At 43.8% G+C, this 27768-nt stretch overlaps 1 protein-coding gene and 1 long non-coding RNA gene across 4 annotated transcripts in view; one reads left to right on the plus strand and one right to left on the minus strand.

Annotated features, from left to right (window-relative positions):
* The window catches only part of LOC125436539, an 88698-nt gene that overhangs the window by 28484 nt on the left and 32446 nt on the right, over window positions 1–27768 (plus strand). The window lies entirely within an intron of this gene.
* Window positions 1–27768, minus strand: part of LOC125436538 — a 64565-nt gene that overhangs the window by 7298 nt on the left and 29499 nt on the right. For all 3 annotated transcript variants that reach the window (XM_048503626.1, XM_048503625.1, XM_048503624.1), the window contains 4 exons: window positions 26711–26821; window positions 22376–22554; window positions 8437–8594; window positions 7631–7673 (listed from right to left, as the gene is read on the minus strand). In XM_048503626.1, coding sequence (XP_048359583.1) covers window positions 7631–7673; window positions 8437–8594; window positions 22376–22554; window positions 26711–26821 — 491 coding nt within the window. The remainder of the gene's footprint in view (window positions 1–7630; window positions 7674–8436; window positions 8595–22375; window positions 22555–26710; window positions 26822–27768) is intronic.

The following is a 27768-nucleotide window of genomic DNA, read 5'->3' on the forward strand; positions in this document are numbered from 1 at the left end:
GAAATCCAGTGTGATTCTGATAGTTTTCCTATAGAATTTTTATTACTTAGATCTTTTCAATTTAAACAACATTTTATTAGAATGTCCACACAGCCAAAACATGACAGAGGATACCAACTAAATCTGCATAGAATCACAACTCTTTCAAGTATTACATAAATCTCATTAAGAACACACATTTCTCAGATAATAGCGCATTAAGAATAAAGCTAAATTTTTCTGGTCTCTTATTTTGTGTTCTTAGAACATATGTAGATGGGCACTGATCTGGCAATTCAAGGAAAGGACACTTTGCATAAAAAGGGAGAATTCTAATAAGCTGCCAGGGGTGGGTGCCCATATTATTATGGCATATTGCTAACACTTCATTTCAGGATATGAACACCACTATCTTCTCCCAGTGAACAATACACATCACAGAAGTATGCAAAGAAGGGGACCATTGCCTCAAACACTGACTGTAGGGGTGAGCCCGCGAACCCGGCAGAACCGTAGAAGGAGCGCTAGGCATGCCGGTGCCGGCTACGGCCTTCCGGGCGCACACGCTCCCCCAACCCCCGCTCCCCCATGAGTCACGGGTCATGAACTGCCTGACTCGCGGTCACCAGGTGTCCCACACAAAGGGACACAAAGGCTTCTGTCCTCAGGTGAAGATTAGGCCCAGACATGGATGCTTCCTCCCGCACGTAGCAGCCCGATGAGATCATGCATCACATGATGATCTCCCGCTCTCCCGACCTCCCGTTCTCCCGCCTGTCCGACCCCTTTTACACGCCCCCATTGAAACCCTAATAAAAGGTGCGAAGGGCGAGCGCACGGCAGAGTTGCCAGGATCACGGGATCCCGCGCTTCCTGCTTGCTGGCTCTCTCCACCAGATGAAATCTCCGCGTGTCGTCTCTTCCCTGGGACCTCGTGGGTACAACTACAAGCTGGTGCCGAAACCCGGGAATCCTCGAACCTCCGCCGTGACTTACCGTCGCCTGGGAAAGGGCTTCTCAGTACCGACCGTCCGCTGGATCGGCGCATCCAGGGACCCACCCCCTCGGTACCAACCATCCACTGGATCGGCGCATCCAGGGAGCTGCGTTCTCGGACACTCTCTCGTCTGATCGAACCAACCGGTAAGCATGGGCGCTTGTAAAAGCACGGCTTTTGACAAGCACGTTAGCGAACTGAAAGCGCTAGCGAAACGCAGCAGGGTCTCCGTAAAGAGAGGGGAGCTGCGCGAATTGGTTGAGGAGATTGATAGGCAATGTCCATGGTACCCAGAAAGGGGGACATTCAATCTTAAGGACTGGGAAAACATTGGGCGCACTCTGCACAGAGAGCCTCGCGCGCCGATGTCACTGCTACTGACGTGGAGACAGTGTTATGTCGCCATCAGCCTGCAAGTCCATGGTGTCTTTGCCATGGATCTCCCTCCTTTTGATCTTTCACCTTCAATTTCAAGCCCGGAATTTTCTCTATCCACTAAACAGGACGCCTGTCCTACTCCCGTTTCACTTGCTTCCTCCTCTCATTCAAACTCTCCCGCTCGTGCTCTCGCGGCCAGGCCGCCTCCTTCTCTTGCTCCGCCTTCTGCTCCACTTCCCCCTCCCGTTTCCGAAGCCACTGCACCTCCGTCAATGCCACGTAATGGCGCGAGTTTCAAAACTCTAGCAGAGCGTATTACCCACGATCTGCAGAGGAAGGAAACCCTGACAGAAGACGATGCCGACCTCCTCGCCGTCTGCCCAGCCCACTACACTGACCACGTGGGGGAAGACGGCGCCGTCCAACGGGTCGTCGAGTATCGCCCCGTAGGCTATAATGTTCTCACCGAGCTCCGCAAGGCAATACGGGACGTGGGGATCACCAGCCCCTATGTGAGAGGCATGCTGGAAGCAGTCATACGGAATCACGTAATGGTTCCGGAGGACTGGAAAACCACTTTTCACATGCTCTTGAACCCTGCGCAATATGTTGTCTGGGAGAGCGAGTACCGCCAACAATGCATAAGCAGAGGAGCAGCCTCTGGCGGTGCCTATACTGCCGCGCAGCTTTATGGCTGCGAGGGCTTCGCCCTTCCCGACGCGCAGATCGTCCTGCCGGAGGCCACCCTTAAGGTCGCCTCTGAGTGCGCCTACAAGGCGTTTGTAAGAGTGCCCGCTGCCGGACAGCCAACCCAGAGCTTTTCCAACGTTCGGCAGAAGCCTCAGGAGCCTTATGCTGAATTCCTGAACAGGCTCCAAGAGGCCCTGCAGAGGCAGGTCGACAACGACACAGCCCAACACGAGCTCCTCATGCGCCTCGCCAAAGAGAACGCCTCCGCTGAGTGCCGCAGGGCGATCACGGGCTTAGGGAAGAATCCCGAACTGGCCGACATGCTTAAGGCTTGCCAGGATATCGGATCTTCCGCCCATCAGGCCAGTCTCCTCGCCGCGGCACTCTCCACCACCCGGGGACAGCCCCAAGACGAGTGCTTCAACTGCGGCAGACGGGGACACTTCCGGAGGGACTGTAGGTCGCCCGGTGGGGGGGCTTACAACCCCAACGGAGGAGGGCTCCCCCCTGGGAGACGAAGGCCTCCGGAAAAGCCCCGAACCAAATGCCCCCGATGCCGAGAGGGCTTCCATTGGAGAAGCGAGTGCCCGTCGGGAAACTCTTACCCGGGCCTCTCCCCAGCCCAGGACCAAGGAGGAGAATATTAGATCAGCCCCGAGAGCCGAGACCCGAACCCAAACCACCTCCTCCCAGCGGTATCTCCCTCTCCTTCATCCAGCCTCTTTCCCTCAAGTTTCCCAATGAGATCCTCGTTGTTCCGACCCAGTACAGCGATCCCATCCCCCCAGAGGCCGTCGGATTGATCTTGCCCAAAGCCTCCGCCGCTGAGCAGGGACTGTTCATCGGCCCGGGAGTCATTGACTCTACACACCAAGGAGCCGTTCACATTCAGGTGTGGACAAACATCCCGCAGGAGTTGCCCAGTGGAACCAGCTGCGCACAGCTGATCCTCCTGCCCCACATGCTGCCTGCCGCCGATTCAATAAAGGCCACGAGCCCAGATCGCCATCGAGACACAGCCGGCACCACCGTAGCGGCGGTAGAAACGCCCATCGGTAGCTCCCGCCCGTACCTGGAGCTCACTTTAGAGGGGTGTCCATTCAAGGGACTTGTGGACACCGGCGCCGACGTAACCGTCATCAGAGCAGCCGAGTGGCCTGATCAGTGGCCGACCGAGGCTTGCCCGCGCATTTGGGGGGTGGGGGGGAAGCAGACCGCGAGACGAAGCACCCGCCCGCTCACGGTCCGCAGTCCAGGGCTTGAGCGACAGCTCACAGTCCGCCCCATCGTTTTGGACATCCATGTTAATTTGTGGGGAAGGGATCTCATGAGTCAGGTGAAGACGACTCTAGTTTGGGATGGGTAAATCCACTCCCGCCATGGCCGCTACCCAGAAGAAGAACAGATAGCAGCTGGCCACATTGAGATCCCCACCCCCCAGCTTTGATTGTGTTTCCTACTTCCACCCCAGAGCCCTCGCTCTGGGACACCCTCTTTCTTTCCCTCACTTGTTCTATTTTTTCAGACAGCAAAGGCGGGAGGGCCAATTGGCTGACTGGCCCTCCCTGGGTTAAAATCTGGGCCCGTCCTGGTACCGCAGCACTGCCAGGACAGGCCCCAAGTTAAGGGGAGGCCGCCGCCATCTGCACCTACTCACAACCCGTTTGGGTTGTGGTCGCCTGGTGCTTGGCGTCTTATCCAGCGCCTGGCAACTCTATCAATATCATGTTAAAGGCCAGGCGCTTAGCAAAGGCCCCTTGAAACCGCCCCTTAAGGAGTGGTTTCGGCGGGCGGCATTTCCCCAAGATACTCAGATTCGGTCCAAAATTCTGAACGCCATGTCTGCCTCGACCTCTGCGATCACGGTAAGTATTTTTGCCCCTGGGTAGAACCTCCCCCGGTCCTTTGTCCCAAAGACCAACTCCCAAATGTGTGATTGTCTTGCTCCTCTGACGCATCCCCTTCTCTGGACACACCCCCAAAGTTCCTTTTGTCCTACAAATTAGATATGCATACCCACAATCCCTTGACGGTCCACTCGCCCCCCCTATCTTTAGGGGCTCGGACCAGCGCTCTGGCGCATCCTGATGACGTCCTTGAAGCCAACTCTCCATAGGAGTTGTCTGCCCTTCGTACCCCCTGTCCTATGTCCATACAAACTAAAGAAAGGGGAGTAGGTGGGGCCTCCATGGCCTGCCCCCCCTGCAGAATTGAAATTGAACAATTCGAACCTGCTCTCCGGCCCACTCCCACCTGAGCCAAGACCAAGCTTGGCGGGGCCCGGCCCCCTCATAACCTGGGGAAAGGGGTATGCTTCAATCCCTCTTCCTACAGGTCCCCAGTGGATTCCAGCTTCGCCATGTCCAGCCAACCCATGGAATGGCACCAGAAGGAAACCAACCCGATCCCAGAGATGGAGCGGATTTCCCTGGAGGATCCGGTCCCGCGGCCCCAACGGAACCGCCGCCAACGCCAGAATGGCTTGAGGACCCAGATGACTTGGGGAGACGTCAAGGCAACGACCGGCCAGGCTCGAGAGCTGCTGCAACAGCAAGGCTGCCCCGAGACACCCGAGGGTCTCTGCGCTGCCATCTTTGCGATCATCACTGCAAACTCCGCAATCACCATCCTCTGCCTGCTCTGCTGCCTCTTGCCGGTGACGCTCGGTCACCCCCTTTTGGAGATCAACCAAGTCAACATCTGGGAGCGGTTCGCTGCCGCTGCCAACGTCTCATCCTTCTGCCTGGGCCAGTATCTCGGAGTGGGAAGCTTGCCAAGCTCCTGCCTACTCCCTGTCTGCAAGGCCCCTGGAGATTTCCTGGAAGAGTCGGGCCTGAGCCCTTTCATGAACGCCTCATCCATCCGGTACTCCATGAGCGCCGATTGGGGACCCGTTGTTCAAACCCTTCCCGCTGGCGCTCTTTCTCTCGTCACCCAAACCGTCGCCAACCACGAGTCCAACACTTGCGCCCGCATTGCTGATGTGGCGGGACAGGAGACTGGCCCGAGCCCAGTCACCGGCTCGGCCAACTGGAACTGCACGCATGTTGAGGACATTCCCCCCATATATGGAAACATCCTCCTCCCTAAAGGCTGGTTCTGGACTTGCGGGGAGAGAACCTTCAACTACATCCCTGCTCGCCTTTCTGCCGGAACTCTTTGTTGCCTTAGCCGTCTTATCATCGTCCTGCCTCAGGCTCCACCCCGGGAGCCCAAACGCCGTCGCTGCTCCGCTCTTTCCCTTGAGCCCTCCTGCCGGAGCGACGCAGTCGCTCTTTCCAAAGCCGAGTATGTTTCCCTCGCGACCTCCCTGGTGGGAGTCCCCGGACTCGCCACCTATAACGCTAAGACTATTGGCCGGCTGGCCTGTGCCCTTGCGAAGTCTATTAATTCCACCTCCACCGCTCTGGATGCTCTGGCCTCCGAGCAACAAGAACTTCATCAAGCAACTTTAGATTGTGCCGCTATTGATTATTGTGCCGCTATTGATTATTTGTTATTACTGCATCATCAAGGTTGTGAGAATGTACATAATATGTGTTGTTTTAATCTCTCTGATAATTCCCATTTGATTCATATGAAAGTTCGTGAGTTACAAGATGTTGTATCTAATCTGAAATAATGCATGTGTTGCCTCACTGGTGGTCAGCCCCTTTGAGCTGGCTACCGGGGTCGATGGTTAAGGCGCTGTTGGCCACCTTCATTGGTTTGATTGTGTGCCCGTTGTTACATCTTGCCTTGTTCAGTGTGTATCTGCCTTTGCCTATAACATTTGTAAGAAACCCCTTGACTTTCCCCTACTGCTAAATCCAGGTCCTTTCATATGCTGCACAAACAACTCAGCCAGCTTTGAGTTAAAGTCCCTTGGGAGGCAAGTATCCCCCCTAAATTCGCCCTAACTAATTTGGCTATTCCTAAAATATAAGAAACGGGGAGATGTAGGGGTGAACTCCGCTGAACCCGGCAGTAACCGTAGAACTGGTAGCATTTAGGCATTGCCGGTGCCGGCTACGGCCTTCCGGGCGCACATTACTAATTTAACCCCTTGCTCTCTTACGAGTCACGGGTCATGAACTGTCTTTCGACTCGCTGGGTCACTCAGGTGTCCTGTAATAATAAAGGACAATAAAGGCTCCTGCCCTCAGGTGAAGATTAGGCCCAGACATGGATGCTTCCTCCCGCACGTAGCAGCCCGATGAGATCATGCATCACATGATGATCTCCCGCTCTCCCGATCTCCCGCCTGTCCGACCCCTTTAACACGCCCCCATTGAAACCCTAATAAAAGGTGCGAAGGGCGAGCGCACGGCAGAGTTGCCAGGATCACGGGATCCCGCGCTTCCTGCTTGCTGGCTCTCTCCACCAGATGAAATCTCCGCGTGTCGTCTCTTCCCTGGGACCTCGTGGGTACGACTACACTGACTAAGCCTCTTAGTTTCTTCTGAGAAAGTACAGGATACCAACTAACTTTTCTGGCACTATGCTAACACTGGGAGTGGGGTGGTATACAGGATTTACATCTAATTCAAGCCAAGCTGCCTGGTCAGACCTGGGGGAAGAGATCTAGGTCAATGTCTGATTATGCAGGACAAAACTCATTTGAATGATAAAAGCTCAAACAGGTGTGTATGTCTGTGCTCAACTGTATTGTGGAAAGTAAGGATGCAGAGATTCACCTGTCTTCATTTGAATTGTTGGCATTTACCTAAACAGATGGCTTCCAGACAAATATTTGCATTTATTTCAGCTTTCCATTGTGGTCTGCAGGAGTGAATAATACTTTTTTAAAAAAAGGACTAATTCAAGAAAATCCCTTTGTGCTTGGTAGGCCCTTTTAAGTTCAACTCTCATCTCCTGCAAGCCATTTGAAGTGGTCCACAAAACGATCTGGCTAAGACTGTACATAAATAGCTTTGTCAATAGTGAGGAGCCACTGCAGATTTAAAGTTGTTAGCACATACCATAAGATTTAAGTATATGGGCCCCAAAAGGAATCATTCTTTTACTAGGTACTCTTTCACAGGCATCAGTTAAAGCTGCTTGCACAAGCTACGGCAGATCTTGGCTCTCTGCTGTAAAGTCTGTTGTATAATCTTTAATAGATAATTCTGCACTCATCAATAAAACAGCACCTAGAAACAGATACTGTTTTACACTTTTATAAATAAAGGCCTTAAATCAGGGTTGCCATACCTAACTCTGGCTTCCATTTCCTACTGGTCCTCTGAGTGGCAGGAGAACAGGGGAAAAGACCATCAAGTCCTCCCTAGGAATCACTAGAAACTCTATGGTTTTTAAACAGCAGAGTTACTGGTGACTCCTAAAGAGTTATGACATCACTCAGATCTGTCTAAGAGCCACTGGAAATTCTGACAGTCATTTCCCCTTGTCCCTGTTCCCCGTCTCCTGCGGTTCCCTCAAATATACATGCAGGCAGAGACAGGAGGAGACTTCAAAAATACTCCTTCCTCACAATCCAATTGAGCACCATACTTCTAAAAGTATAAACTATTATATAGTGACTTAATTTATATATACTCTGCAAACACAATCATGATATTCTCCAGGTAGCTACTAAGGCATTACCTGATTAACAGGATGAACAGACATCTCCATTGCCTCCAGCCACCTATGAAGAAAAATATGAGAATAAGTTTGTTTTATGGGAGGTAATAAATGTATTGCTCTTGGTCTTTAATATTTTAGGAGAAATGGTAAATACACACATACTTTGGAACAGGTATTAGGGAATAAGCTGAGCTAGAAATACTATAAATAAACAAATATTTGCACAGGCCTACATAATGGAATATTTGGGCAGGCCTGTTTAAAGATATGCTGGAGATAATCCTATGCCAAAAAAATAATAATACTAAGATTGGTTTATCAATACTCCCTCAGCAAACAATAGGGAATTTTAGGAATGGTGCCTGGGAGGAAGCGATGTCATTTGTAGGTGACAATCTAGGCTGACTCACTACGTTCTATGGTCTTTACCGCAGAGACCAGGGGAAATTCTCAGTGAGTGATTACAGGGAAGGCAGTTTTCCTTCTGCTCCTCAATTCTTCAGGGATGGGAAATTTTACTTGGTGATAATAAAGAAGGTATTACATAACTTGTTTTTGGATTATGTGTAGGAATGGTTGGAAAATAACTTCTACTAACCAGAAAGGGACCACAAAAAGTAAAATGAAAAGAATCGTAAAAATAAAATGCTGGTACAGAAATATTATTATAAAACGGATGCATTTGACAAATCAAATCAAATTACAAAGGAAATGTTTTCTTGCCCTCCATAAGAGGCTGATTCGCAGCTGACCATGATAAATAAAACAGTTTGCAAAACTGAAGAAAAAGAAGGCACAAATTATGCTTCAAGTAGGTTGCTTACCTTTTCATCTCTTGGTTTGATGTGGCACAGAAAAAGAAAACCCTGTTTCCATTTTGTGGGCTACACTTAAATACAAAAGGTTTGCCGAGGCTGGTGTCCACCCCAATTTCTGCACCTTCTAACTTTGTTACTTCCAATGGTCTGCACTTTCCTTCATCCTGTACCAATAAAGATGAGAGAGATCTGGAGCAAATATCTAAGGAACTGTTATTTTTAAATTATTTGAATGCCACTTTCATCCCCAGGGTAGAGGATTAAACAGAAATGGGTGGAGAGAAGAAAAAACATCAATTCAACCCAAATCACAAATAAACAGATTTGTGTGCAAGTGTCTAAGCTAGAGGGTTTTTGTTACACCCCACTGATCCAAATCTCTTTCCTTCATGTTAAGGCAAAATTTGTATACTTCTCCAGCCACATGAGAAAAAAAAAATCTTAAGTGCTCCTGCACTATGTTAAAATTGTATGATAGATCAGCTGTTTTTCTCAAATGCTAGATTATATTTGATTTTATTTTTAATGAGCTGAAGTTTCATTAAATTAAAGCAAGTGTTTTTCAGATAAACACATAGTTCACTGAAAGGCAGTAACACATTGAGGTATTTTAGGATTTCAGCACACTTATTCAAAGAACCGTGTCCTAGTTTTGTATGCTAGTTTGCAATAAAAACACTTTCTAGTCGTAATGCAATCCGATTTCCTGTTACATTCTCTTTCCCTTCTTAACAGCCACAACATGTCCATTTCAGATAAGATAAAGGCAAACTGCAAAGGACTCTGCTACAACATTCCATCTAAATTATGTTTACATGAGAATTGTTGTCAAACTAGGATACTGGCTTCCTTAGCAAACCCCTACCTGAATCCACCCCTTCATTATTTATGTATTCTCTATTTTTCAGTCTAACATAAGCCCCCAAATTTCCCGATCAATACAATATATCCTACTCCTTGTGCTAATTGCCAGCATTAGATGATTAGAAAAGAGATGGTGAGATTTATGCAAGATCATAGCCTGTCAAGCATAAAAAGATATAAGTCAAGTATTTCAATTTGGGCCCCAAATCTCACCCTGGCTTCATATGATGATTTCTCATCTCTGAGTCATTATGACATTATATTGTCTGCTTTCATCAACCATCTGTTGTAAACTCTGCAGCTATTATAGTAGCAATGATGGCAGGGATGCAGGAATTTGGCTAGAGAGTAAGCAAAGATGTGGATCCATGCTAGACCTCCTCCGTCCCTGCTGTGCCTGTTCACAGAATGGTGTGATACAAAGGAAGGTATGTGAACTATCAGAAAGAACCACTAGAGAGAAAACAACAGTTAGAAATAGATGGCCACACACCTCAGAAAACCCACATCAGTCAATGCCCAATCCTTTTATTCTAATATAATTATTTGGAATAACATCTGTTCCTTAAATATGTATTCATAATCACTGATGGTATTAAAACTTAGAAGTCCTGAAAGCACAGAAAGAGGTTGATCACCTTGATTGCAAATATAAAAAATAAACTATTTTCATCATTAAGTAGTCTTGAGAGCAAGAGCTCAAACTATGTTCATATGCATGGAAAGAAATAGGCTTTCTTTACACAACAAAATAAGTGTATTTATGCACTTCCATTTTGGGAGATAATTTAAGCTAATATGTGAATGTGTGAAACTACTATCGGAGATTATTACCTATGTTAAAAGAAAGCATAAATTAATTTCAAATGACTCTTTGCCTCTAAAGTTTCCCATAAGTCTGTTCCTGGTTTACTTTTTCCATGGCATTAGATTTATTGCAGATAAACTGTACCATGTTTTTTCTTTCTTTTAGGGATTAAGCTGTTTCTACTGCTTGAATCAAAAATTCAATTTTTGGATGATCCAGAAAAATCATTTTGCATTAAGAATATACCATGAGTATAGTTGAAAGACACCTAGTAAACATATGTTTGTGGGTGGGTGTGTGCTTGCACAAGCATTCTAACCAGGGATGCACAATAAATTATGGATTTGGCTCATGGCCAATATTGTTGAGTTTAATAAAATGAAACAGAATCCAATGGCATCTTATACACAACAATATTTATTCTAAAATATTGTTAGTCTAAGGTACTACTGGACATCTATTTTTTTTTTTACAACAGACTAACATGGCTTCCCCAATGAAGTTTCACATCAATCATGTATGCTGTACAGACAGTGCGTGTTTTTCATAGGTTTGATTTTATACAGTTGGCAGAAGAAGGTCTGAAATTGCAGTGTTTCATAGAATCTTCTTTCAAATTACAATCAGGTGCTTTTCTCTCTCACTGCTTCAGCACACCAAGACACTGTCCTTGTGAGAGAGCTACTTAGCCAGTGGGAACCAATTTGTTGTTTGTTAAAGTTTCTATTAATAGCTGGTTGCCTGCCAACATAAATCCCAGGACAAAGAACAGTGGAACTGCAAATAGTTACTTCTGCCAAGTTTAAGGTATCATTTGTATGTTCAGAGGAACATCATGCTTTCGATGGTGAGAATAAGATGGTTTAATAGACTCAACAATCCATGACCCTGGGTAAAATCATGATTACTGTGCACATGCAAAAGCCCACATAAGACAAAGAAATAAAAAATCCACCACAAATACTCCACAGCTGCAAAACTGTTTGACAGCTGAGGCAAATGGCAGAAAGATGGACAGATTGCATGCTCCACTCATGGGTGATCATGCCTGAAAAGTTTGCAGCATGCTTAACCATAATTGCTATTTTAGATCCACTGATTTGTGAATGTCATTTCAAATGCTCAACTAATCCTACAGTTCCCCTCCACAACATGAGGTCCATAATGGTATATAATTTATATAATACATAAATCATGGAATTTCTTCTCAAGAGAGCCTGGTCTTTCCCTTTCTCAAGCATAAAGAATTTTCTGTTTTATATGGTATTTTCTCATAGATTCTCATAGACCCTTCCTCCCATTTATGCATTTGCTTTTTCTTTTTACATTTGTTTTAAATTTTGTTTTCATGTTTTTATTGCTTCACACCTTGGGAACTCTAAATTGAGTGCTAATGGAACTTAGAGATGCTTTAGGTAAACAGTGCAGAAGCTAAACTGGATCTTACTAAAATTCCACACTGTATTCAAATATAATACATTATATTAAAAGTTTTTGAGGAAGTCTGTGCCCCTGGGTTTCCTTCACTTGAACTTGCTGTAGATATTACTGCATCATTTGTCCCCTTGACCAAACATGACAAATGTGGCAAATGTTTAAAATGAATTTATAAATAATAATTTAAAAATCTTCTGCAAGGTTGCCCATCTGTAAGAAGGTCCCTAACAGCTGCAGAAGAAGGAAGTTTTTCTCACTTTACTGTCTTAGATGGGCATTTTTTTCAGTATTTCTCCAGGGATTTAAATATAATCATATGCTACCATAAGAATGTATTTCCAAGGAACATGGAAGTTTCTCAAGGGACATCTTGGCCAACAGATGGATGTTCTGGTTTTATAGTGAAAGAAACAACTGTGGTTAATTCTAGCCCACGTAACTGTAATTTCAACAAAGAAAAGTGTTTGAACTGTATCTATTTAAAATAATAAAATCAAAAGCTTAAAATATGAGATCTTTTTAAAAATAAAATCAATAGTCCAGGAGAATTTTTATTCAGTGTTTGCACGGCATTTTTTTTCTTATCTCAAATTGCCAAGGCATAAATGGTGTATGGGAAATTTCTTGAGTAAGTTTCTATGATCAAAGGACTTTATTTGCATATAAGATGCTTTTTCATTAAGTGGAAAAGAGTCAGACAATGTTTCATCCTGTCTGCAGAAACAAAAATCAAAATCAATCACAGGAATGAAAATGAGCAGAGATTAAGAAAAGCTAGATAAGCAACTTCCAGGGAGACAAAGCAAGAAATAAGTTGAGGAGAGACAGAAATTCATCTGCACTTACACAAAAGACAGTTGGAAGTAGAAACATTAAGTGAATGAAGCATATGAAGAATGACAGACATGTGTAGGGCTTTGCCAATATTGTCAATCCATTATGTGTTTGCGTCTGTTGGTTGCACCTTCTGCGCTTGCTCTTAATTACTACACTTTCATCAGAATAGCACCTCCATGCATACAAGAAATACATACATAGGCTCTCTCCATGTGATTGGAAACCCTGCAACAGGCAGTTTTACACATGCTTGCTCTACTGAGGTGAAGGTTGATGGTGGGCAGAAAATGATCACAACCTTGCTTCTCTCCACCTTCAATAAATATCTGAAAAGGGTTTCCCCTGGGACAACCAGTGTGAAAAAGCAGACTTCTTCAGGCTGAACAACTCTGTTTCCTCACATCTCAACATGACAGAGTTCCCTAAAGTCTCATTCATTCTAGTTTATATTTCTATTCCTTCTACCTCTCTCATAGGCCAAAGAGAATTCAAATTACTGAATAAAATAAAGTCTCCAGATGACTCTGACTATGTTTACTCCTCGCTAGAGCAGTGGTCTCATAAAATAACAGAATACTCTTGCTCAAATTAAGAAAAAGCCTTTCCCTCCCCCCTTAAAAAAACAGAATGAAAACATAGATGTACCTCTATTGCCAACCTAATCTCTGCAGTCTTAGAATCAGACTAGATCAAAACAACAAAGGGCTCTTGCATCTTTATTTACTGCCTTTCTGTGGTTTTCAAATAATTGCCCTACAACAGTAGCTCATAAGGCCAATGAGCTCACAACCCACACAAGGTTCCACTGAGTGGTCCGGTCCCACTCCATGCTGCATGGCTTGAAGGCAAAGGAATGGCCCCTTGTGTACACTGGCTCTCTGGATCAGGGCATGCCACTCCCTAGCATACGCACTTCAATTTACATGCCCCATTCATCAAAGACAGTCAGTTACAAATAAAAGATACTCAATGGAGATCATAGCACCTGGATGTTGCAATAATAAAGAGATTATGGCCCTACAAAAGAAACCTGTCTGGAAACTGTTTATCCAGAATGGAGTTGCTCTCTGTTGTGTTGGAGTTAACTCTGCATGTCAAAATAAAGAAGAAATGCAACCTGAACCTCTTGGATGAAGGAACAAGCTCAGACCTCAATCTATGTGTATGTCTATGCCTTCATTGAAAAAATGCTTTGCTTTGGCAATTAACATATTGTTTAGTAGGAGAACAAGGCTGTGAACATTCTGTTACTGGCTGAAAGGCTGAAAAAGATCCACATGCATTAAGCAAATAATTTCTTTTACAGAAGAAAACAACATGAGTAAGACACATTCAAAATATTTTCTTCTCAACTGATATTGGCAATTCAGGGTTAAAGAAATTTTGTCTTTTGTTTTTCATTTTCAGCATCTTTTTTCTTGTGCAAGCAAAAGTGCCAAAATAGCTTTTTCAATGAAGTGGTTGGGACTTTATTTATTAATATAGTTATACTCCACATTTCCGTGGCATAAAGTGGTTTACACTTTCAATCCTATTACATCCGCTCCTGAAATGTAAACACTACTAGCAAATAAAACAGCCTTCCAGCACCTTCTTAAAACAGCAACCCCTCATTCCTCAGTGAGTTCATTTCACCAGATGGCAGTCACACTGAGTGGACTTTGGTTGATGCCATACAGGCAATCCTGAGTGGGAGGCAATCCTAAGTGGGAGGACAACTAGAAGGCAACACCTAGAGGACTATAATTGGTATATGAAGACTCATGGGGAGTGATGGTCTTCAGACCAGCTTTCTTGGCTCCTGCTGGTTTGCTTTTCTAATATTAACCACTCAGGCTATCATACATCAACAATATTAATTTAGATATCAATAACTGCATTTATTTTCTCCCTTTTAATCCTTTTAGGTATGCATGCAGTTTTCTATGCAAAGCTTGGCAGGCATCTGTGAAATCAAGCTCATCCTTTCTCTAATGTAGTCCAAATAGTGCATTACAAGAGCATAGGGCTGTTCCCTTGTTCAGGGGAGGAGGCCTAGTGCTGATCCCATCCCACTTTTTCCATTTAAGCAAGTGATCAGAGCCATCAAACTCTGACGTTGGAGATGATTAATATGGACATCCAGCTAGAGGATCTGTATGTGCAGAAACCCATTGGATGAGTGGGTGTCAATGTAGGCCTGCAGACTTACTTCTGCATGCACCCCATCCTTGCTGAATCAAAAGTACATGACTTAGAGAAGAAACAAACTGGGATAATGAAATAGAGTTTCATTAGTTAGAGGTTTATAATGGATGTTATAGTAGGACCAAAGGCTTCTGGAAATAATCAGGCTAAGCAATCTATTAATAGCTGATTAGAACAGGCTCTATTGACCCATATAACTTGAATGACTCAGAGTGGTATTTATGAAATAAATGGTCTTTCCTGCCATACTTGTATGACAGAGCTGTTGTTTCTTACTGAGTTGCCCAGGCTCTTTGCCTCAAGGCCTTCTAGAGGCAACAGACTTGTAAGCCCACTAGAATGAAAACAATTGAGTATATCAGCTTTTGGGAAACCATATCTACTGGTAAACAGAACAGAAAACTATATTAGGTTTTTAAGCAACATGACCTTTCATTTCTACTACTTTCGCATATCTAATCTGACATCATAGCCAGAAGAGCATAAAGTGTGCATTGGAGTTGAAGGGTCATGTCTGATCATCTTTGTTGTGTGCATTTTAAACTAAACAAGCAAGTTAGCTCTTGAACCAATGTTTTAGAAAGTCTTGAGAAAAGTAACACATCAGCAGTGTGATAACAATCTATAGTTGAAGTTATTTTTGTAGAATAAAACTGTAAAGTCACTTTACAACTCTCTCTCTCTCTCTCTCTCCCCCCCCCCCCCCGCCCCAAATCTTTTGGATATAACTTAGGAGTCAAGAAGGTGCTATAAATCCAGCCCTTCTCAATTTCAGGTCAGTAGATTAGATATTTTTATATGTCCCCTGAAGTTACAGGTTACACAACTTTCATTTCTTTGCTTTTATGTTTATTGTCCTTTCTTACCCTCGTATGATTTAAATATTGCCTCCAGTCTTTACTTGGCAACACAAAGAGAAAAAGGAAAACAAACAATTAAATCTTGCAGAAAATTCATGAAAGGAGTTGGTGGAACAGATTCATTAGGTTTCCCCATGACAGTCCCTTGAACCTCAGAGGAGATTTTCAGGACAAGCAGTAGCAGAAAAGGAAGATGGCAAAAGACATACTTTGCAAACCTCTTCCTCAAGCTCTTCCTGCAGGACAGACAATTGTTAAAAAAACTGGATAAAGAACACCTTGTCAGAGGGAAGAGTCTTTTAAGTATCCTGTCCTTCTCTTAGGCCCTTTCCCCACTTACCTTAAGCCCCGCGCTACTCTCCTCAAGTAGCGCGGGGTCCAGCTGCCCTCCCCACTTCAGGGGCGGCGAGAACGCAGCCGCCCCGGCACTGCCTCTCTCGTGCCCCCTTGACGCGTGTAATTCCTGGCGCCTTTTGACGCGGGGGCAGAGCGCGGGGTCGTGGGGAAGCCAGGGCGCACACCAGGAATTGCACGCGCCGGGAATTGCCCGCAGCAACCCTCAGGCAAAGGTGAGTGGGGAAAGGGCCTTATATACCATACACCCTGTTACACTATGTGCCACATAAAACTGGTACAATTGCTTAAGAAAGTAATATTAGGAATGTTTAGATATTACCAGAACTAGGAAGGGATTTATTTTATGCAGTATCAATCCCATTTGTTGCTATTTCCCCATTGCTAGGAACAGGCCCAACCTCGTTGCCAGAGCTACTCCTGGACTCACCCAGAAGTCATAGGATGCACATTTGAGAACCCTCAGTACCAGAAAAAGGGTAGCCCACCAGGACACTGGCATCAAGAAGAACCACTGCAACAGAAACATCACGATATGAGGCCCCACTTCAGTCACTGCCAACAGCTTCTGGCAGTTTAGCCAGGGCAATGGGAGAGGGAAAGAAGCTGCATGTGCAGCCCAAGATTCCCCTGAAGTCACATGAGACTGCTAGATCTCTTGAAACTTCAGGAGAATTGACAGAGCATGTACAGCCTGCTGCACAATCTTCATTAGAGGTTTATAAGCAGATCAGTGAGGAGATGGGTAGATTCTCTCTCCAGGCTGTGCAAGAGAGACCTTGTGGAGAAAAGGAGGAACCAGGTGGTACTAACTCCAATCTCAGGCTCTGCAAACCCAAGCAGAACAGAAAATGGAATAATGGATAAGAGAGCTGTTGAGGACAGGGAATGGAAAACCAGCAATGTTTTTCAACTGACATATGTAGAAAACAAGATTAATCTGTGATCCTTGTTGGAGAAATGATGCCCACAATCCTGTGCTTCTGAAAGCCACTGTATTCTCCAGACATGAGACTAGAATATTTTGGCTTCCTCATAGTGATCACACCTTATACCAAAGAAGTAATAGCTTCACAGGTGTGGAATACATGCATTTGGATGGTATGAAGTGAGTGTAAGGAATGAGTGTACTTTTGAAAGAACTGCTCAAGAACAGGACTGACTCTAAGTATGAGGGGGGACTTGGGCAGGAGATCCTCTGATCCCTACACAAAGTATATCACCTAGGGCAGCCAAAGGTTTCTGGTACCCATGAATTTGATTATCCCTTGTAGCAATCTGGGTATGTTCATAGTCCCTGTGACCTGAGTATATCTTGCCATGGCCTGAATGTGCATGGAAGCAGGCAGGTAAGAAGCCACTTTCACTGTCACTAGATGAGTAGCATGAAGCTAGTGGCTGCATACTCTTCCTTCCTCCTTCCTTTCCCTGGGGAGGCAGGGACAGGGGTGGCAGGTCATTCAAAAATGCCCTGGCCTCCAGCATTGCTGCTGACCATGAAGTACAATAATCTTGGTGGAAGCACTGGGATAAGTGGCACCACCCAGGGCTGGCCATGGGTGATCCTCCCCTACCCCCCAGAACCTGCCCTGACCCTCTTTTGGTAATCCATAGCCATGATACCCAAGGCACTCTCCTAGATCTGCCTAAGGGATGACAGCTCCAAGTGGGGCCTGGGGATCCCTGGAATTACAAGTCATCTCCAGACTACGGATATCTGTTCTGCTGGAGAAAATGAATGCTTTGGTACTATACCCCACCAAAGTCTCTTGTCTCCTAGGCTCAATCCCCAAAACTCCAGAGGTTTCCCAACCTAGAACTGGTAACCCTGTGCCTTCCATTCCCTGCCAGTGGCCAGGAGGGACCCAGACACCATAGGCCATTGTCTTGTGCTCCTCTACCATATTTGCTCCTCATTCAGACAGAGCAGGAAACAGATGGCAGTGGATTCTGTACTTGGCACTACTATCTCACCCCCAAAGTGAGTGACAACTGCTAGTAGGGCAGCTGCTGCCGACACCATACAGAGTGTCATGTACTTGAGTTGCATAGGATGCTTGTCTCCTCCTGGCTGCCATAAGCACTTATTTATCTGGAAAGGGGGCCCAGTCTTGCAACTGCTGTACAGCATAAGAGAACTGTGATGGTTGCTATTGAGGTATGAAAAGTCAGTGGTTGGCAATGGGCCCTCCTAAGGTTCTCAGGCATTGGCAGTTGCCCAGTTGTAATAGTTCATGCACTGGCAATGCAGACTGGCAGCCATCTTTCCCCTTTCCTGAATGCACAAAATTCAGCTACACACTAAAATGTATACCTAGTATGCAGTGTATCTTATTGTTTCTTTTCTTCATGAATATAACTAAGCAAAAAAGAGAGAGGTTTATATTTGTCTAAACCAATCTAACAGGCATGAGATATTATACGTTATTTTCGGACTTAAGCAAATAGTTAATCTTAACAAATAAAAACAGATAATCTATAAAATGTAAATTTATTTACTTCAAACAATACTTTGCCTTTCTGCCCACTGAGGAAACGAAGTCGCTTATATCATTCTCCCAGAATCTGTTTTATTTTCACAACAGCCCTTTAAGTAGCTTAAGCTAAAAGTGTGGGACTAGTCCAAAATCTTCCAGTAAGTTTCCATGGTACAGCAGGGATTTAAGCCTGGGTATTCCATATCCTAGTCCAATGCCTTAGTCACTATTAGAGGTGGGATTTGGAAAACCAAATCACCTAAGAACCTGAAAAAGGTCATATTGGCTAAGATTCCCTTACTGCTGTTACTTATAATTACATTTACTGCTGTTACTTATAATTACATTTAACATCAACTGTTCTGCTAACATTTGTAAAAAATAAATTTCATGCAACATGTAAGTGCTAGCACTTCTAATGAAATCTTGTTTCCGGACACTGATTCCTAGTATTCTGAAAAATATCTGTGATCAAAATACTCCATCTGCTGGATGCTGTTTGAAATAAACATTTGAAACTTCATAGGACATATCAAAGGTCCAATTTAAATGTGAGATTGGCAAGGCAAATAGATTCTTTGTATGACTTTGAATGGGCTCAGGATCTTACATAAACTGCAGCTATCATGATCTGTAAATTGATCATGATAGCTGCTTTGCACAGGTTGCCATTTTCCCAAAATAAAGTGGGCCTATTCATTCCTAAACGTAAGCAGCTGGAACTTTATAAAGAAGTAGGGTAACCTGCAAGGGGGCATTTCATTTTCCTGTCTGTCACTATTTTCCTTTTTTACCATAGAGTCCATGACAAGAAGGCACATGTATGGGTAGCCCCCCCCGCCACACACACACCGCAACTCCCCCACCCCCATTTGCAGGTTGGCACATGCAGAAAGCCCTGCACAAATGAGCAAAGTTGTTGTGGCACAGCATGGGAGAGAGAAGGTCTCACAGATATGATGGTACAAGGCCATGAAGGACATTGTGTATGTGATAGCCAAATAGCATGGTAACTGATTGGCAATTGTAGAATGAGTGTAATATGTGTATGTCATCTAGCTTCTGCTAATAACCGAGATGAGGCATTCTGCCCCAATGTAATTTCCAAATTAATTTTGAGGGAAAACCAATGCACAGCAATTTAGTCTTGACACCATCATGGCATGGATTCAGGTGGCAAAAGTGCTTTTAACTTAATGTTTGTAGACTTAATGTATATCGTGTAATAAAAATTAATGAAATGAATTGTTCAAAATGTATTCCTTTGTTCCTCAGACTGTACTCAGAGCGGTAATAGAAACAACTTCAGGCTTGTGTGTGACACCTCCAGTACTCTCTATGGTGGGAGAAGTAAACAGCAAAATGGAGATACTAGGTTGACTCCCATTATCTGCAGCCACAAGGACTGCAGTATTTTCTCCAACTTTATGATCCCAACAGAGTCTGTTCTTGGGATTGAGAGACTTGCATGTACTAATTAGCAGACTACAATGAAGAGAGGGAATGGGGCAAAATTGCTCCTTTCTTTTTCTTCTACGTGTGGAGGCCTGCTCACACAACAGGCAAAAAGGGTATTAGAATAGGCAATGCCTGGTGTATAAAGAAGGGAGAAGACCCTGCAGGGGGCAGCAAGAAGATAGACAGGATAGTGGGCCAGCACTTTCTCTCCTGTTAAATGCCATTTCTTATCAGTCTTCAGATGGCTACTTGAGGGCAACATTCTACTTCTACTTAAGAATCTCTCTGGTAGCGACAAAGGTAAGATTCTCTCTCTGCCTCTTCTCTTCCTATCAAGTATGGTAATTCCAAAATCAGGCCTTAACTACACTTTAATCATGTTGTGCACCTTTGTTGTATTAATCATTCTGCCAACAGTGGGCAATCCCATTCCCTTCCCCCTCTCCACTGCAGCCACTTGGCCAACTAGCAATATCATCTGAAATGTCATTCATTCCTATCTGTGATCAAGGAAATAGGAATAAAGAGGAATGCCTAACTGTTGCCCTGCTGCTCAGCAATTCCAGAAAGGAATTAATGTCTGATCAGAGGCAAAGACTGTGACGCTTACATTTGGAAGGAGGCGAAACTATTGTTTTCATTCTTGTGTCTCGGGTTATTTTTTTGAAAAGGACTTTGGTATTCAGGACAGAAGCTGTACATAAGAACATAAGAACAAGCCAGCTGGATCAGACCAGAGTCCATCTAGTCCAGCTCTCTGCTACTCGCAGTGGCCCACCAGGTGCCTTTGGGAGCTCACATGCAGGATGTGAAAGCAATGGCTTTCTGTGGCTGTTGCTCCTGAGCACCTGGACTGTTAAGGCATTTGCAATCTCAGATCAAAGAGGATCAAGATTGGTAGCAATACATTGACTTCTCCTCCATAAATCTGTCCAAGCCCCTTTAAAAGCTATCCAGGTTAGTGGCCATCACCACCTCCTGTGGCAGCATATTCCAAACACCAATCACACGTTGCATGAAGAAGTGTTTCCTTTTATTAGTCCTAATTCTTCCCCCCAGCATTTTCAATGAATGCCCCCTGGTTCTAGTATTGTGAGAAAGAGAGAAAAATTTCTCTCTGTCAACATTTTCTACCCCATGCATAATTTTATAGACTTCAATCATATCCCCCCTCAGCCGTCTCCTCTCCAAAATAAAGAGTTCCAAACGCTGCAGCCTCTCCCCATAAGGAAGGTGCTCTAGTCCCTCAATCATCCTCGTTGCCCTTCTCTGCACTTTTTCTATCTCTTCAATATCCTTTTTGAGATGTGGCGACCAGAACTGAACACAGTACTCCAAGTGCGGTCGCACCACTGCTTTATATAAGGGCATGACAATCTTTGCAGTTTTATTATCAATTCCTTTCCTAATGATCCCCAGCATAAAGTTTGCCTTTTTCACAGCTGCCATGCATTGAGTTGACATTCCCATGGAACTATCAACTAAGACGCCCAAATCCCTTTCCTGGTCTGTGACTGATAGCACTGACTCCTGTAGCGTGTATGTGAAGTTTGTTTTGCCCCTATCTGCATCACTTTACATTTTGCTACATTGAACTGCATTTGCCATTTCTTAGCCCACTCACCTAATTTATCAAGGTCCGCTTGGAGCTCTTCACAATCCTTTGTGGTTCTCAAGCCACCCTACATAATTTGGTATCATCTGCAAACTTGGCCACCACGCTACCCACCCCTACTTCCAGGTCATTTATGAATAGGTTAAAGAGCACTGGTCCCAAAACGGATCCCTGGGGGACACCACTCCTTACATCTCTCCATTGTGAGAATTTCCCATTTACACCCACTCTTTGCTTCCTGTTTCTCAACCAGTTTTTAATCCATAGGAGGACTTCCCCTCTTATTCCTTCATTGCTGAGTTTTCTCAATAGTCTCTGGTGAGGAACTTTGTCAAAAGCCTTTTGGAAATCCAAGTAGACAATGTCCACTGGTTCCCACTTATCCACATGCCTGTTTACACCCTCAAAGAACTCTAGTAAGTTTGTAAGACAGGATTTGCCTCTGCAAAAGCCATGCTGACTCTTTCTCAGCAGGTCTTGCCTTTCTATATGTTTTATAATTTTATCTTTAATGATAGATTCTACTAATTTACCAGGAACAGATGTCAAACTGACTGGCCTGTAATTTCCCGTGTCCCCCCTAGATCCTTTCTTAAAGATTGGTGTGACATTGGCCATCTTCCACTCTTCAGGGATGGAGCCTGAATTCAGGGATAATCTCTGTATGCTAAATTTTATGGAGCTGGCTCTCTGAAGGATATTTTGTGAGAAAGGGGTTTTTTTTGCTGTATCCTTGATTCACTTGTCAATCTGCTTTCACTGATGCTTGTTGCTTATGTGCTTCTAGCAGATGGGATTAGAGGTTGTACACATGAAAGCACACCATAGCTGTCTAGCTTGGTTGACATTCTATCCTTCATACAGTGAGAAGCAAAGCAGAGAAGAAGGATGCACTCTATCAAGAATGCCTCTGATACTGGCAACCACCTACACAAGAGTTCAGATCATATGCCAACAAATATGCTTTTTCATTAATTTTGCAGGATCTGTGAATACTCATCTCTTGACTGCTCATGCTATAGATCAGATAATCAATGCATCATCTCACCTTTTTGTTTTTGTAATAGTAGAGGTAACCATCATGCTTTAGCACAAACCATCTCTTCCTCCAGCCCTTCAAGATTGCTGACTGGGTCCTTTTGTGCAGATATCCTCGACATGTTGGGCGAGGGGTGTTGGGGCAACGGCTGATATCTGAACCAACCAACATGGTCAAGATATCTGGACCTGAAAGATAACATTGATGTGCATGACAGCAAATACTAACTCTGTGAAACCACACAAGAACGTAAGATCAAACCAATGAGTCATCAAGTCTTACATCCTGTTTCTAACAATGCCCAACCAAATGTGCCCAGAAGACCTACAAGGTGGGCACAGAGACCAAAATCTCCCCATTATTGCCTCTCCAGGATGGAGGTTCTCTTAATAATTGTAGCTATTACCTATTAGAATCATAGAATCATAGAGTTGTAAGGGACCCCAAGGGCCATAAATCCAACCCCCTGCATTGCAGGAACACACTATCAAAGCAGTCCCGACAAATGTTCATCCAGTCTCTGTTTAAAACCCTCCAAAGGAGACTCCGCGACTCTCTGAGGCAGTGAATTCCACTGTCGAACAGCCCTGACGGTCTATCTATTGATAGATCTGGCCTTCATAAACTTGTCTTAATTTCCTTTTAAAGCCATCTAAACAAGTGTTTATCACCATATCATTTATCTATCCTGAATCCACTGGTCATCAGCTTCATTGGTTGCCCATGACTGTACACTTGAAAGATTAATCTTCTATTCCATACAATAAAAAAGCAAAAAAAGGGGGGTGGATAATTTATCAATCAGTTCAAGTTTCTTTTAAAATTCTCCATTCAAGAGGTTCATGCACAGTATGACTAACACAACATAATATATAATGTGTGCTAAAGCATACCTTCCTATGTAATTGTGCTCCTGATGATGAACCAGAAAAAGTGAAGGACTCTGGGAGATGAAGTCCAGAGGGTGCCATTTCTCTGGTGCAGAAGGGCTGACGGGACTTCAACTCCCAGACTCTTTCTTACTCAGTCCTTCTCACTTTCTCACTTACACTTCGCAAAACTCTGGGGTCCTTGCAGGGCTGTGCTATTCCTTGCCTGAGCCAACTCTCCAGTAGGAGTCCTCACAGGGCTGCACTATTTCTTGCCTGAGCCAACTCTCAAGTAAGTCAGCAGCGACCTCTGCACCAGAGTCTGAGACTAAACAAGGGGGAAGGCCTTGAAACACCTGGAACAACTCTGGTTAAGGCAGTGAGGGAGGGGGTGGGTAGAAGGCATCACCCACCCAGAGAACTCCAGACAAACTACCAAGGATTGGGCTTGGATGGAAAGAGAGAAAAAGAGACTTGGAGTAAGGCAGAAAGAGAATGAGTGCTAGGGAGAAGCAGAAAAAGGAAGACAGAGCTAGGATAGGTGGCTAGAAACAGAGAACAAAAGTTGGGGTAGTGTGGCAGACACATAAAGAATAGAGCTGGGGTAGGAAGAGAGAAAGAGAGCACTGGAATAAATGGGCAGAACGAGAGTTAGGGTAGCGGGGCAGAAAGACAAAGAGAGAGCTGGGATAGCAGGGCAGAATGTAAAAAACAGAGCTGGAGGAGTGGGGCAGAAAGAGAGAGCTAGGATAGAGGGCCAGAAAGAGAGTTGGGGTAGTGGGGCAAAAATAGAGAAGATTAAGAGAAGAGGTGGAAAGATGGAGAGTGAGAGGCAGAGAAGAAGGACAACTGACAAAAAGGGTGGGGATAATGTCCTCTGGAGTCCCCACTTGCAGGTTCCCACGTGCTAGAACCTGTTGTATTGTTTCACACAACATGTTTCCCATCTTCAAAGGCACTCTGCCACCCTTCCTTGGCAAAGCTCAGATGTTTAGGGGGGTGCAATTTCAGTGTTTGCGCCAGGTGACATTTCCTGTAGATATGCCCCGTCTATGTCTCTTGTCCTGGGAAGATTAGTTTTCTAGAGCCTGTTGTATTTTTTGCGCAATGGGCTTTATTACTATTTTATAAATAAAACAATATTGAATAATAGAATCTAACAATGCAATTAGCAGAACCAGCCATTTCAACAAAGTCAACATGAATCCAACGAGTCATTAGCAGCCATTCCAAGCTTAAAATTAAAAGCATTCAATGAAGTTCAAAAGGCTTTCTGAAAATGTACTGTCTGTGCCTTTTGCCTGTCAGCCATCAAAGATGAACAAGATGGTTCTCTTTAGGTAGAAGAATCATAGTCTTAAGACCACTTTTTGGACTGTTCTGTCCTGCATAAACATTCAGTGAACTACAGATGATGAAAGACAGAATGGGATCTGGGAAGATCTCAGCATATGGATGTATTTAAGCAGGAGAAGTCAGCCCTTTAAATATCCTGGATCCAGACAATTTAAGCATTTCAATGATAAAACTAGCACTCGGAATTAGTGAGCCTTTGCAGTTATTGCAAAATCAGCAATGTATGCTCAAAGTGATTTTCCCTTTCAAAATATGGCACCTGAGTTGTCAGCTAGCCACAATTTTTGAACACCTCTTAAATGTAGCTCCACATATTGAAGCCTAATGTGAATGTCAGTAAGATATTTTTCATATGGATACAAAGTAACACAAACATAAAAGATATGTCCAAAATCAGTTTCCAGACTGCTCTTTAAATAGTCTTTCTGCAGATTTTTTGGTAACCTATCCCTGGAAAAGTTGATGCATTACATACCTTCATGTCACAGTCTGTCCCAAGTAGATCTTTTTTTTAAAATGTCCTTCTAGAGAGAACTTTCAAAATAACTGTAGAGCATTGTTTTGTCATTCAGAAAGTGTTATTTTAATAAGAATCTTAATATTCATATTAAACCCAAAAGACATTTTTATCTGTCTCTCATCACAGGAATGTTTAGTAAATAAACCTCTTAAGTAAATAGATATGGTGTGATTTTTTGCCATTCTCTTGAGAGTAAAAGCATCAATTGTACCTTTCCGTATACAAATTTGATAATTTCTCATGAAGCCATTTTTATTTTTATTTTATTTATTTTCTTAATCTTTGTCAAAACCATATCACAGAGAAGTTCAGTGCCCTGCATATTTAATTAGCATACAGAAAAGTATATATTTCCAAGAAAACATTCTCAAAATTAATATAGATGACATTTTGTTCTCGCTATACTATCAAACAATATGTCTACTGCATCACCTGGATAGATGCTGGTCTCCCATAGCATGGGGAGGGCTAATGTGTTTACTGAGCCAGCTATGAATTTTCCTCCTGAGAAAACGCTAGACATAAATAGTAGATTGATGTCTTGGAAGCGACTGTCAGGACTCATCTGTCTTTGAGGCATGGGCTCCAAAAGCAATATTGCTAAATGTGCCCTTTCCACCTGACATTTTGACCCAGATTTAAGTGATAGTATGAGAAGATAACAGTATTAGTAGCTGGCACAGAGAGAAAATAAGGGTCTTTTATCTAACCCTGACTTTCCTCTTGGATCACCGTCACCTTATTGCTCTATCAGTCTCTGCACGTCCAAAGTAACTTGCCCTTACTATCAAAGTCAGCTTCCCAACGTAGAGGTGCGATAAAATTCACAAGCACTCTCTAAAGATAAAAAATATTGCATCTGTCACACTTCCACATTCTCTATGAGTAGAAAGTCCAATAGGTTTTCTGAGATCTCTGTGATTTGCTCCCTCTCTCACCATTACAGAAAGAATAAAACATACTAATGAACTATAGGCTGAGTTTCTGCTGTTAAGACACTTATCTTAGATACATTATTCTCTTGATTTAAAGGAAACATTTTCATTTTGAAGACCACAGTATATCTTACAGACAGCACAGCTTTTCATGGGTACAACTGCTGCCTTTGTGTGTTCAGTAGCATATTCTCATCACTGCTTCAACCAACCTGTGTAGTGGCTCACGAGCAGCTATCTATATAGCCACACTAATTATGACAGAGTTAGATTGGACTTCAGTAGCACCTTAGAGATCAACAAATTTTTTGGGGGTACAAGCTACTGAGACTCAAAGCTCTCTTCATCAGATACCTGGAATGGCTTGACGTGAATCTAGCTCTTCTACTACTGACCAACATGGCTACCCTCTAATTATGACAATTTCCTGTGCATTGCCATTTGACTAAATGGATGTAGACTGTTTAGGATTTGGGGTTGGTAGAGACCTTGGAATAGAAATGGAAGGAGATCCAGCTAAGATTTTACCCACTGTTATAAGAATCAGTAGATAATCCTCCTCCCCCTCATATTTAGTGGCTCATCATTAGCAAAATTTGAAAGTTATTTATGTCTTGAAATACGGGGAAGAGATAGCACTAGATTATTGCTGGAGCATTATTACCTTTTCTTGCTAGATCTGCCGCTTCTGAATGTGGCATGCTGGTAACATCTGTGCCATTGACAACCATCACAATATCTCCAATCTGAAGGCCAGCTTCCTCAGCAGCACTGTCTGCAGCAGAATAGAAGATTGGTTCTTATTTTAGAATGTTTTTGGTAATATCACCCACAAAAGGCAACATAGGCCTATCTTAACAGAGAGATTCTGCAGCAGACTCAGTCCCTGCCAATCACTTTCTGGGGGAGAGACTTCTTAATTATTTTTAACACCATATTGTTCTTGTCTGCAGAGTACGAAGTGAGAGCTGTTTATGGGTGTACATAGAAAATGTGGGACTCCAACGTCCCAACCGAAAGAAGGCAGAGATAAAGGTGGCATCAGTGATCTTTTGTGCTAATTTCACATGAGCAAAGGTGAATTTTTAAATTTTTGAGCTCATAAAAACACATGGAATCATAGCTACTAACCCTCTTTTGCAGGTTAGATATAGTAGCTAGCATTAATATCCCCATAATGCAACTTAGGATTGTAGATGTGGTTGACAGATAATGGCTTCATGATCCTATTAGTACTGCAGCATAGAGGTAAGGCAGATAGTAGATTATGACAGCCCTAAAATATTACCTAGTATTAAGTACTTGGAAGAATCTAATGCACAGTACTCGCCTTTGAACAGAGTTATACTATCAGGGTAATTAAATAGTGTTTAAAATCGTGTCAAGGAAATTATTCCTGAATCCCTTCTTTACCAGTTTTCACTTTTTGTAGGAAATATTTGGGATTCCCAGGCAAACGTAGCCCTTGCAACATTTCCCAGGACTCAGCCATGGAGCCTCCAGCAGCTCACTCCCACCTGAAAGCCAATTCTCAGCCAAATGCAGACAACCATGTGTTCCATTCATGTGCCTGGAGATCTGTTATGCTTTTATTGCTTTAACTATGCAAAACAGAGGTCCCCAATCAAACAGGAAACTCGGCTGTGTGTGTGAAGTCTTGTCGTTCTATATTGGGCTTGCCACAGGGTAAGACTGCGAGGTTAAAGCAACATAGGAATGAGC

The sequence above is a fragment of the Sphaerodactylus townsendi genome, linkage group LG07 (assembly GCF_021028975.2).
Source record: "Sphaerodactylus townsendi isolate TG3544 linkage group LG07, MPM_Stown_v2.3, whole genome shotgun sequence".
NCBI classification, from domain to species: Eukaryota; Metazoa; Chordata; class Lepidosauria; order Squamata; family Sphaerodactylidae; genus Sphaerodactylus; species Sphaerodactylus townsendi.